Raw genomic sequence first — 13,510 nt, 5'->3', positions numbered from 1 at the left:
ATGGATTCTGTCATCTCCAATTACAGTTTCCAACTTCCTTCTAGTTTACTTCCCTATAACATAAAGATCAGAAATCCAAACATTGTATTTCCAGGATTTCTCGTCATGATGGTAGCATATGTAAACGTGGCTCACCTCTTCACACAACCACATCAAAATTACAACTAAAATATAGAACCACCACCAATCAGAACCATCAGAAATCGAGTTGAATGGAAGTCTGACAACTACAGAATTAAAGAAACCACATCCATCCAGACTGATAGGAGGGTTGGAGACGTGGAATGGGTTGGTCCCACATCCCTGTGTGGTGGATAAAAATTTGGGAGGGATATCTCAGGAGCAATGAGCCCCAGCCCCACGCCAGGTCCCCCAAGCCCAGGGTTCCAGTGCCAGAAAGTCCCTATAACTTCTGGATGCCAACACCAGTGGGGACTGAGTCAGTGGAAGAAACTGCTGGAGTCCTAAGCAGTTTCCCTTAAGGAACCCACACATGACCCTGACTGGTGTGGCTTGGTGGACTGAGTACCAGCCTGTGAACCCAACGGTTGCCGGTACAATTCCCAGTCAGGGCACATGCCTGGGTTGCAGGCCAGGTCCCCAGTAGGAGGTGCACAAGAGACAACCACACACTGATGTTTCTCTCCCTCTCTTTCTCCTTCCCTTCCCCTCTCTAAAAATAAAAAAGTAAATAAAATCTTTAAAGAAAAGAAAGCTTAATTATACTAATTAAAGATAAAATAGACTACCACAAATAATACTACCATGAATAAAGAAGCATGATTTAAAGATAAAAGGGTCAATTCACCACAAGAACATAACCATCCTAAATGTGTATGTACCTAATTAACAGAGTTTCAATATAATTAAAGCAAAAACCAAATTACAATTGATAGGAGTAATAAAAAATCCACAGATATAGCTAGAGACTTTTAATAGTGCTCTCTCAAATAAGTACTAGACCAAATGGACAAAAAACCAGTAAGGCTTCCAAAGACTTGAACAACACTATCAATAAACTTGACCTAACTGGCATTTACAGAACATTCCATCTAAAGCAAAATACCTACTCTTTCCAAGAGCACATGGAACATTCACCATAACAGACCACAGACCGGGTCAGAATCAATCAAATATCAAAAATGTAAAATTTGGAGGTGGTCAGCTATAAGAATTGGAACAAGGCGAGAGACCTAACAAAACCCCCACTGGTGGTGATGTGGGTGTGCAAATGGTGATCAGCTGCCACTGGGGACTAGGCGAGAAAATCCCTTACTCCCCAGGTCCTTCTCCCATACATTACAAAGCAAAGGCTGTCTGCCACTGGAGCGAGGAAGAAGTCTGTGCTCAACCACAACCCCCTGTCAGTAGAATGCAAGACGAGGCAGAGGCTGGCTGCAGCAAAGGAGCTGTGGGAGTGCTGCCACTGAGACGTGGGCACACAGAGCCTGCCGAGGACTACTGGGGCTTCAACAGGACAGCAGAGGAACCCTCGGTGCCCACACCGTGAACCCTGCAGGCAGTAAGCAGCAGCACCGTGCTGTGGGGAGAAGCACAACCATGTGAAGAGAGGCTCCATAGTGCAGGGCCTGCCGGGGTGGGGGCAGGAACGCTGAAAAAACCCTCCACATCCCAGGCCCCACGTCAAGCGCAGCAAAGAGTCTCAGGTCTATGGGTGTTCAGAAACCCTCCTTTTCACCCCGTCAGTGAGGCATCCACCCCTCAAAACAATACAAGATGGCCGGACATAGAACACATAACGCCCGAGACAAAACAGATGAGGCTGACATATTCACAGCTCAGGGTCAAGGACACCATGGAAGGCCACAAAAGCGGTTGCACTTGGGAACAGTGAGCCAGCAAGGGCTGTGGAAGTGAGGCTTTCTGTCCCAAGAGGGTAAGTGTGCCCTGGTTCCCAAAGAAAGTTCTCATGGGAGGATGCAACTGACTTGTTTGAATAACTCTTCAGGCTGGCGGAGAAGTGAAACCCAGCAGGTTGCAAACTGGGTGAGATGCTGGGGGAACTAGTCAGGTGGGCAGCCTTTCCTGCTGGGTAAAGGGCATATTTGGCAAAAACAGGGAATGCATCATTAAGCTTTTGGGGCCCTGTGAGGCTCGAAGGTGTCGAAGGTGTCGTGCTGAAGGTAACGAACAACAAAACCCAAAGCTGGCCCAACTACTGACTAGACGGACTTGATCCCCCACAACAGTGGCCTGGAAGGAGAAGAGGCATGCGCATTTCAGAATGCAAATTCTACTTAACTCAGTTTGTGTTGTTGTTTACACAGGATGCTCACATCCAATCAAAGAAACAGGACATCAAAAATGGCATAAAAATAAACGTCCCATTTTCAAGAAATAAATCAGGCAACAGACACAGATCCCCACTATGACCCAAAGATTGGACATATCAGATATTAAACTATCTTTACTACATTAAAAGGTCTAGTTGAGAAGTTGGACAACACAAATAGATGGGGAATTTAAACTCAGATCAAAAGCATAAAAAAGAATAAAAAATAAATGTTAGAAAAAAGCATGCTATCATATTTGAAAAATTCCTTTAACAAGTTTATCAGTATACTGGCTATAACAGAAAAAAAGAATTAGTGTACTAGAAGATAAATCAATATAGATTATGCGAACTAATACACAAACAGAAAATCTCATCTCGCGGAAACACGAGTAGAATAATTACAAAAGCACGCCCAGGCACAGTGTAGTAGTAAAACTGCTAAAAACCAAGTAGTAAAGAGAAATCTTAAACGCGAAGAAAAAGGAAATTTACATACATACTAACTTTCCCATCAGAAACTGCATAAGCCAAATAAACACCTGTAGGTATTGAAAGAGAGAGAGAGAGAGAGACAGAGATGGAGAGAGAAAGGGAGAGAGAGAGAGAGAGAGAGAGAGATGGAGAGAGAGAGGGAGAGAGAGAGAAAGGAATTCTAGAAAGAATAAAAAATATTTTCAAAGGAAACAGTAAAAAGTTTTTCAGGCAAAGCTGAAATCGTTGTTAGCTAAATATATGCTACCAAAAAATGACTGCATTAGAAGAAGCGTTTCAAATAAATGATGTAAGCTACAACCTTAAAAAGACATCAGGAAAAGACAAAGCACCTTAACCCAAAGCAAGCTAAAGAAAGGAAATAATAAATATAAAAGCAGAAGAAAACAATGGAAAAGAAAAGTCAATCAAACCAAAAGCTGCTTCTTTGTAAAGCTCAATAAAATTGAGAAGTCCCACCCTGGCTGGTGTGGCTCAGTGGACTGAGTGCCAGCGTGGACCGAGTGCCGGCCTGTGAACTGGAAGGTCCGCAGTGTCATTCCTCGCCCAGACACGTGCCTGGGCTGCAGGCCAGCTCCCCAGGTTAGGAAGTGCGAGAGGCAACTAGTTGATGTATCTCTCACAGATTGATGTCTCTCTCCCTCTCCTCCTCTCTCTAAAAATAAATATTTTTTTTTGATCAGTCTAGGTCAGACTGATGAGAAAAAAAGAGAGAAGACCTACATCGGGAAAGTGAGGGGGACATCACTACAGATCCATCCCCTAGGCCTTAAAAGGATAATATGAGACTATTATGAACAACCTTATGACAATAAACTAGACAACTTAAAACGGACAGAGAGGTATCAGCAACGTAGAGGAATAGGAGATACGAGTCTCGTTCCCCCCACCACAAGCAAAACAAAACAAAACAGTAAATAGCTATCAACAAATAAAAATAGTCCTGGGAGAATGGAAGAGTCAAATTAAGAACCTACAGCAACATGGTGGAGCAAATAATGAAGAATCACCACACAGAAGGAATCACTGCAGACAGCTTAGCCGAGACATCTGGGAAAGGCTAGGAACAAGGAAGAAGAGTGGAGACTGTCAAAATAAGCCAGGAGATGGGTGCCAGGGAGGTCCCCAGCGGCCTGCTGTACAGAGGAGCCCAGGAGCCTTTGCCACCAGGACCTCATATAGCCCCCATGACAGAATTCCTGCAGTTGTCACAGCACAGGCCCCTGCGGTGTGTGCTGGCGTGGACCACAGCAGCCTGCTCCGCAGAGAAACCAGCACCTACGCCCCTGAGGTAACCGACAGCCATTGATGCCATTGGGAGACACTGCTGAGTCACTCCCAGAGGACACGGCTGTGCCCTACCCCTGAAACAGGGCTGCCAGCCCCCCACCTCCAACTCCATGCACAACCTAGACCCCAGAGTCCCGGCAGTTCCACATGTACCTGCACTTTGACCTCAGCTCCACACTGTTCCACATGTGCACACATCTCAGGCACCAGGGCCCTGGAAACTAGCCAGCACCCCGAACTGCTGTCACTCTATGCACACACATCCCCACTCCTGGCTCTGTGGCAGACCCAGGTGTGCCCATGCCTCACACCTCCACCACCACAGGACACTCCAAAGCCAGACCCATTGCCAAGAGGGTCTCCCTGGGCCATGGCATACCCCATGGAGAAAAAGACAGCAGGAGGACCCCCTGCAGGCTGTGTCACTGCAGACTGTAACAGTTCTCACTGCCACTGCACACCTGCAGCCATGGCCACGGAGGACCCCTGCAATCTTGACCAACACTGACCTCAGCTGATGGAGCCGAATGTGATTACGCCACTTGGCCCTCCCCAATGAGCCAGTGCTCTCGCACCACCTGCTGGTTTGGTGAAGGCCTTTCCCCACTAAAGCCAGTCTGTAAGTATGGAAGAGGTCACTGCTCCATCAAACACACAGACATCCACACACGGTTATGAGAAACATGGAAAATTAAGAGAATAAGACGCTGCGAAAGGAACACAGTAATTTTCCAGTAGCTGACCCCAAAGGAATGAGTATCTACTATTTGCCTGAAAAAAATGTTTATTGTTTTGAGGAAGTTCAGTAAGTTGTAAGAAAATACAGTTGGACAACACAATGAAATCAGGAAAACAATATACTAACAGAACGAGTACAATAGAGAAATAGAAATAATAAAAAGGAACCTAACAGAAATCCTGAAGTTGAAGAATGCAAGGAATTAAATGAAAAATACAATACAGAACATCAACAACAGACTTGATTAAGCAGAAAAAATATGCAAACTCAAAGATAGGTCATTAGAAATTATCCACTCAGAGGAGAAAAAAAAAAGAATGAAAAAGAATGGATCCAATTAACAGAAAGAATGAAATAACAAAGATCAAAGCAGAAATAAATGAGGTAAAAACTATAAAAATAGAAAAGATCAATGTAACAAATGGCTTTAAAAAAAAGATAAAACTGACAAAACCTTTAGCTAGACTGAGAAAATAAGACTCAGATAAAAAGGCTCATATATGAGAGACTCTTATGAGCCGATATATGCCAACAAATTGGATAACCTAGGAAAAAGATCAATTCCTAGAAACATACGACCTACCCAGACTGAATCATGAAGAAACAGAAAATCTAAATAGATTACATATAACTAATAAGGAGATTGAATTTGGAATCAAAAACCTGTGATCAAAAAAAAAGCTTAGGACTAGATGTCTTTGCTGGTGAATTCCACCAAACTTTTAAGGAAGAATTGATGCCTATCCTTTTGTTATCTCTTATCTTTTTGGTAATAGCCATCCTAACAGGTATGAGGTGATACCTCACTGTGGTTCTAATTTGTATTTCCCTAATGACTAGGGATGCTGAGCACCCTTTCCTGTACCAGTCTCTCACCACTGAGCATGATGCTAGTTGTGGGCTTGTCAAATATGGCCTTTCGGTTTATGTATTGCTTTTTTCTTTTAAAAATATTTTATTTATTTATTTTTAGAGAGGGAAGGGAGAGAGAGAGAGAGAGAGAGAGAGAGAGAAACATCAATGTGCAGTTGCTGGGGGTTATGGCCTGCAACCCAGGAATGTACCCTGGCTGGGAATCGAACCTGGGACACTTTGGTTCCCAGCCCGTGCTCAATCCACTGAGCTACACCAGCCAGGGCTTATGTATTGCTTTTAAACGTATTAGGGGGTGGGGTGAACAATTAGGGGTTTTTTTTTTGAAGATTTTATTTATATTTAGAGAGAAGGGGAGGGAGGGAGAGAAACATCAGTGTGTGAGAGAAACATCGATGAGTTGTCTCTTGCACACCCCAACTGGGGACCTGGCTTGCAACCCAGGCATGTGCCCTGACTGGGAATTGAACCAGTGACCATTCAGTTCACAGGCCAGCACTCAACCCACTGAGTCACACCAGCCAGGGCAATACAATTTATTTTAAAACACCCAAACTAAAAACAAAACAAAACAAAACAAAAAAACATAAACCCTTTGGGCAGTTAAGCCACCTGGTATTATATATTCTTTAATGTTTTTGACACTGGTAGACAATTTCCACCTCCAAATTACAACACATGTAATGTGACTGGCTCATCAACAAGAATTCTAACCACCTTCAGCAAAAACTGATATACACCACACTGCAAATTTACAAGGATTTTTTTTAGCATGTGAAGGTAACAAAAACCATCTGATAGCATTATCATTGTTATTTTCATCTAGTTATTTTTTTCCCATATCAATGTCAGCCTCTGTGTCCAAGCATAGTGCACCACGGTTATTATTCAGAGTTACTTCCCAGTCCTGTGTTAGGTGCCCGGGAGTACTGTCTGCAAGTTTCATACCTCATATAAATCTTCCAATTTGCTGTTTTCTCCCTTACCATCAGAGATCCAGCTGAAATGCCAGATAACTCTGTGAAGCCATTTCTGACTTGATTGGCACAACCGATAATTCCCCTCCCAATACCCCATAACATTTGTTCATACTACTGACAGAAATAACTACATTTTGTTTTAGTTGCGTGTACGTGTTTCCATCTCTTGATCTTGATTATGCACTCATTCCCTGAAGTACTGTTACGTTTCTGTTGCAAGCCTAGTGCCTACATGAAGACGGGGCATGTGGCAGATGCTCAACAGACATTTGTTGAATTTGAGTAAGTCCAGAAAGATTATGAGAACATAAAACAGGCATGTCACACTCGATGCAGGGAAAGTAGTTTCACTCTAGAAGGGTTTCTCTTCTTCCATTCCTTTGTCAGACCTGCAGATTCTGTTCTTTGGGGGGCTTTGTTTTTGTGGTTTCTATTTAGTGGTATAGCTATTTTATATTAATAATACTGCACTGGTGTGTCATTCTGACCATCTGAAGCTAAATGCCACCACTGCATTTTAAATTCTCACCTGCATGTCCTATAAACTGAAATCATGACATATAACAATCTGGGTATGAGTGACGTTTTGCCAGAAGAAGAAATATCAGTGACACTAACAGCTTAAATTATCATGTTTGGAATTTAATGTATCCATATTGATAAATAATAATTTTGCTTCAGAAAGAATTCAAACAGAAATTCAACAACATAAAAAGCAGGATATTAGCTCACATCAAATACTTTACCATCTATAAAGATTTTATTATCATAATGTTTTAAAAGGATGACTGTTATAGATATCTATTAATGGACTTTCAAATGGAAATTTCTCCATTTCAGAGAGACTGTAAGCTTAATGAAAGAGCAATTCCACAAACACAAAGACAAAAGGAAGTACATAATAGCATTAAAGATTATCTAGTATTTAAAAGGCAAGTAAGAAACTGCATATCATTAAGAGGAATGAAAGAGCGAAAGCCTGTAATTCAAATTCTCTGCTTTACAGGTTGTTTTCACATCAAAGGTCCACATCAAATTAAGATTCAACAATGAGACAACTAGAAAAATATCGGATGTCTAAAGGAGGGCCACAAGCCTAAGAAGCAGGACTCAGATATATTTAGCACAAATGGTTAGACAATCTGTTCATACATTTTAAACTTAGAACTCAGAGAGGTGAAGAGCATGAACACACACTGCCAAGGTTTACAGCAAGAACTAGGGCCTCCTGGCCCTGGGTCTTACTCACAATTACTTCCCAGAATAAATGTCAGCTTCTTCCTTTATAATACTGGCCTTCAATCTATGTTGACCAGATAAAAATTACTCATCACAGAATCGCTAAATAAATACTTTAAGGCTCACCAGATTTCAAAAACAAATAAAATGTTCCCACCTCAACATTTTATGTTATTCACAATTTTCTACTTACGAAGTCTTGGCGTATATCATTGAAGTCTTTGCCATATTTTTCCAGGGCCTCTTCAAATAAACTAGCTTCAGAGGCCGACCATTCTTCCATTTCATCTCTGCACAAAACAGGTCCTCCAAGGGGCACTAAGACACTAATTGCACTGCTCAAGTCATAGCCGTGTCTATACAATGTATCCATAGCATGAAACTAAAGAAAACAAAATGGAGAGAAAAGATCAGCCATAAATGCAAACTTGATTATCAAAGAACAGTGCACGATGCACTTCATTAACAATAATATACTTAGATGGCACATATTTTTTTTTCACAAAATTAAAAAAAATTTTGAAGAGATTACTTAACAATTATTTAAAATGTTATCTACTGCTTTAAGAAAATGCTGATTAGTGTCTTTTAAGGTATGTATCTTTTAAAATGCATCCATTTGTTCTAGCAACCTAACCATGAAGATCCAGGACCTCCAGGTATTAATCTGGGAACCCAGTAAGTTTCATCATCCTTTCTATTAAAAATGCCAAAGTTACTTCAGCTATTATACAAGGATGGCACAGCCTTACTGAACAAGGAAAAACAGATTATGTATCAGACAGTGAGAAAGATATTCTCAGGTTGGACTGAGAGACTGATGTACTACGAAAGGAAAAATGGAAAGAAATCAATGGAACTGAGAATGAACGAGAGTTAAGACAAAACATTACCAGTCCATGTAAAACAAAACAAAACAAAACGAAATTAACCTTGCTGTGCTAAGAATTAACTTAGTTGGCCCTGGCAGGTGTGGCTCAGTGGACTGACTGCGAGCCTGTGACCCAAGGGTTGCCAGTTTGATTCCCAGTTATAGAAGACCATTCTGCGCGGCATGGACCCCAGTCCCACTCGGAGATGTACAGGACCCATGCCCAAGGGTAGGTTCTCCCGTGGGGAATCAGGCCTGCAATGTACCTAGGCCACTTTGTGACTTGCTTTTGCTAAAACTCCCTCACCCTGAATTGAGGCAGCAAACATTCACTGCAAAGGAACTTCCTAAAATCCATGCTAAACCTTCCAAGGACAAGTGTAATGAGTTCAACCACTCTTTCCTTTGCATTTGCAAATATCCTTCTTCTGTGATGTGATTAGTGGCATCCTCTCCTTTGTTTTCTGTAAAAGGTAAGCACCTAAATCGAACCTCTGCATAGTAAATGAGGACCATCATGGAATGTGCCCAGAAAAGAAATAAGGCCTGTCATGGCGGAGGCCACAGCTTTTGCTCCCCTTGAGAGAAAAGCCATGTTCGCCCTTTTCTTCCACAGGACTCAGTAGTCCATGTGAATGTCTCGCGTCTCATCCACAATGTCTTCATCACCCAGTCTGGGCACATTCCTAGTTTGTGGACCAAGTCCCCATTAAGGGGTACTCGAGAGGCAACCACACATTGATGTTTCTCTCCCTCTCTTTCTCCTGTCCTTCCCTGCCTCTCAAAATAAGTAAATTTTTTTAAAAAGTTAACTTGGTTGATATTTTTTAAGCAAGAATAGATGACCAGACATGCTTGGAACAGCTAGGTTGGTGGGGGTTTCCTATACATTTCAAGGGAGAGTGATATGAAGGATAATTTGAAAGAAGAAAAGATAAGTTATGATAATATAATTGACTTTTTGCAAAAGTACCTTGGGTCTAGCATTTTCCTCCCATCAAACACAGAAAATAAACTAGGTTCCAAAAATTCAAAATGTAAAGTTTTGAAAAACTTAACAGTTTTCTACTGGAGAGAAAGCGATTGATCTGTACATGTATGTCACTGTATGTGTAGCAGGAAAATAGCAAAACAGGATGATTAGCCCTGTCTCGGGATAAGCACATACATGTGGTACAGATTTGGCCGACAATGTGATCAAATCTTTGCCAAGAGCTCATTTTGTTTAAACATTCTAACATATGAAAGCCAAGTCACGCAATTCTTTTAAACACAGTGTATCTTCTGATATTTATCTAAAATTTCACAAATGGAGAGATGTCACAATCTACAAGACAAGAAGGGTCTTAAGATTTAGCGTGTAAGTGATCCGTAAGTATCTGATAGGGGGCAGTAGACAGTTCTCCCCCGGTGCAAGAACATAAACTAAGCTCCAACATCAACTAACACCTGTTAAAGGGGGGGAAATAGCAAAGGTATGGATTAAAAAATATATTTATGCTGTGATATATTAAGACTCTGAACAAGACTGCAGAATATAAATTTGTTGACAGACCTAAAGGCAAGACTAAGGACACGTACACATGTTTAGGCACAGCAACTAAGTGCTTTAACAAGGGTTGACATTTCACTTAGAATAAATCATTGGACTCAAATAAGCAATCTAAATTCACACGTAAAGGAATTAGGGAAAAGCAAAATAAAACAAACAAAGCCCAAAGTGTGTAGGAGGAATGAAATTATAAAGATCAGAGCAAAAATAAACAAAATAGTCTAACAAAATAACATAAAAGATCAATGAAACCAAGAGCTGGTTTGTTGAAAAGATCAACAAAATTGATAAACCTTTAGCCAGACTCATCAAGAAAAAGGGAGGACCCAAATAAAATCAGAAATGAAAGAGGAAAAGTGACAACTGACACCACAGAAATACAAAGGACTATAAGAAAACACTATGAACAATTATGTCAATAATTAGACAATCTGGAAGATACGGATAAATTCAAAAAATACAATCTTCCAAGACTAAATCAAGAAGAAAAACATCTGAAGAGATCAATAACTACTAATGAACCAACCATCAAAACATTCCCTACAAATAAAAGTCTTGGATCTAATGTCCTCATAGGTAAATTTTACCAAACATCAAAGAAGAATTAACACTTACCTTTCTTAAACTATCCCAAAAAATTTAGAGGAGGAAAGGCTCCCCAGCTCATTTTACAAGGCCACCATAACCACTATTCTAAAACCAGACAAAAGCATTACAAAGTAAGAAAATTATATAGGTCAATATCCCTGATGAACACAGTTGCAAAAATCCTCAACAGAGTATTAGCAAACCAAATTCAGCAACACATTATAATGACCATACACCATGATGAAGTGGGATTTATTCATGAGATGCAAGGTTTGCTCATTATCTGCAAATCAATTAACGTTTTACACCACATAAACAAAGTGAAGGACAAAAATCATGATCACATCAACAGATGGAAAGAAAGCATGTGACAAAATTCAGCACCAATTTACAAAAAAAACCCTAAGCAAAGTGGGATTAGAAGGGATGTATCTCAACATAATAAAGGACATATATGACAAATCCAAGCTTTTTCCTTAAGATCAGGAACAAGGCAAAATGTCTACTTTTATCACTTTTATTCAACACAGTATTGGAACAGCAAACAAGAAAAAGAAATAGAAGTCACCGAAATTAAAAAGAAAGAAGTAAACTGTCATTGTTTACAGACGACATAATCCTCTGTACATAGAGATTCCACCAAAAAAACCACCAACCATTAAAATCAATAAATTAATTCAGTAAAAGTAGCAAGATATAAAATTAATATTCAGGAATTGGTGGCATTTTTACATCAATAATTAATGATCAGAATGAGAAATTAAGAAAACAATCCTATTTACAATTGTATCAATAAGTTGGAGCAAGGAGGTAAAAATTCAGTACTCAGAAAACTATAAGACACTGAAGAAAGAAACTGAAGAAGATACAAAATAAGTGGAAGCAGATACTGTGCTTATGGACAGGAAGAATTAACACTGTTAAAATGTCCATGCTACCAAAAGCAATCTATAAATTCAACACAATTCCTATCAAAATTCCAATGATATATTTCACAAAACTACAGCAAATAATCCAAATATTTATGTGGAATCACAAAAGACCCCACATAGCCACAGCAATGTTGAGAAAGAAGAACTAAGTTGAAGGAATCATACTACTTGACATCAAACTATCTTACAATGTCATAGTAATCAAAACAGCATGGTACTGGCATAAAAACAGGCATATAGATCAATGGAACAGAACAGGAGCCCAGAAATAAACCCACGCTTGTATGGTCAATTAATATTTAACAAAGGAGGCAAGAACATACAGTGGGGTAAAGAGTCTATTCAGTAAATTGTATTGGGAAAGCTGAACAGATACATGCAAAAAAGAAGGAGGAGGAGAAGAAACTAGACCACCTTCTTACATCATATACAAGAATAAACTCAAAATGGATTAAAGACTTAAATGTAAGACTTTATACCATAAAAATTCTGGAACAAAACACAGGGAATAATATCTGGGACATTTCTCTTAGTAATATTTTTTTCTGATTTATCTCTTTAGTCAAGGGAAACAAAAGAAATAAACAAATGGGACTGCATCAAACTAAAAAGATTTTGCACAGGAAAGAAAACCATCAACAAAATGAATAGACAACCCAGTGAATAGGAAAACATAATCACCAATGATACATTTGATAAGGGGTTAATATCCAAAATTTATAAAGAACTCAGACAACTCAACACCAAAAAAAAATATAAACAATCCAACTAAAAACTGGGCAGAGGACCTCAAAAGACATTTCTCTGAAGAGGACATACAGATGGCTACTAGACATGTGAAAAGATGCTTGACATCACTAATCATCAGAGAGGTGCAAATTAAAACCAGAATGAGGTATCACCTCACACCTGTCAGAATGGCTGTCATCAGTAATCAGCAAACAACAAGTGCTGACAAGGATGTAGAGAAAAGGGCACCCACATGCATTGTTGGTGAGACTGAGAATCAGTATAGATATTTTGAGAAACAGTATGGAGGCTGTTAAAAAAATTAAAAAGTCGAACAACCTTATGACTCAACAATTCCACTTCTGGGCATATATCCAAAGAAATCCAAAACACCAATTCAAAAAGATATATGTACCCCTACATTCACTGCAGCATTATTTACAGTAGCCAAGACATGGAAGGCTCCTAATGTCCATCAATAGACAACTGGCAAAGAAGATGTGGTACATATATTCAATGGAGTATTACTTAGCTCAAAAAAAAAAAAAAAAAAGGAAAAATGGAATGGAATCTTACCATTTACAACAGCATGGATGGACCTACAGAATATTATGATAAGTGAAATAAGTCAGACAAAGAAAAATAACGTAACTGGTATTGGTTTAACTTACACATGGAAGCTAAAAAACAAAATAAGTGAACAAGTAAAACAGACCCACAGACACAGAGAATAACTGATGATTGCCAGGTGAGAGGGAGCTTGGAGGGCTGGGTAAAAAGGATTAAGAATATAAATCGGCAGGCACAAAACACTCATGTAAAAGTACAGCACAGAGATACAGTCAGTAATACTGTAATAACTGTGTATGGTGCCAGGTGGGCACTAGACTTATTGGGGGGAATCGCTTGGTAAGTCACATAAATGTCTA

At 39.8% G+C, this 13,510-nt stretch overlaps 1 protein-coding gene across 1 annotated transcript in view; it reads right to left on the bottom strand.

Annotated features, from left to right (window-relative positions):
• The window catches only part of MTA3 (metastasis associated 1 family member 3), a 165,564-nt gene that overhangs the window by 42,322 nt on the left and 109,732 nt on the right, over window positions 1-13,510 (bottom strand). Inside the window, exon 10 of the mRNA XM_028516324.2 lies at window positions 8,103-8,291. Coding sequence (XP_028372125.1) covers window positions 8,103-8,291 — 189 coding nt within the window. The remainder of the gene's footprint in view (window positions 1-8,102; window positions 8,292-13,510) is intronic.

This window comes from Phyllostomus discolor, chromosome 6 (genome assembly GCF_004126475.2).
Source record: "Phyllostomus discolor isolate MPI-MPIP mPhyDis1 chromosome 6, mPhyDis1.pri.v3, whole genome shotgun sequence".
In the NCBI taxonomy this organism is placed as follows: domain Eukaryota; kingdom Metazoa; phylum Chordata; class Mammalia; order Chiroptera; family Phyllostomidae; genus Phyllostomus; species Phyllostomus discolor.
This window is presented reverse-complemented; position numbering and strand designations above follow the sequence as displayed.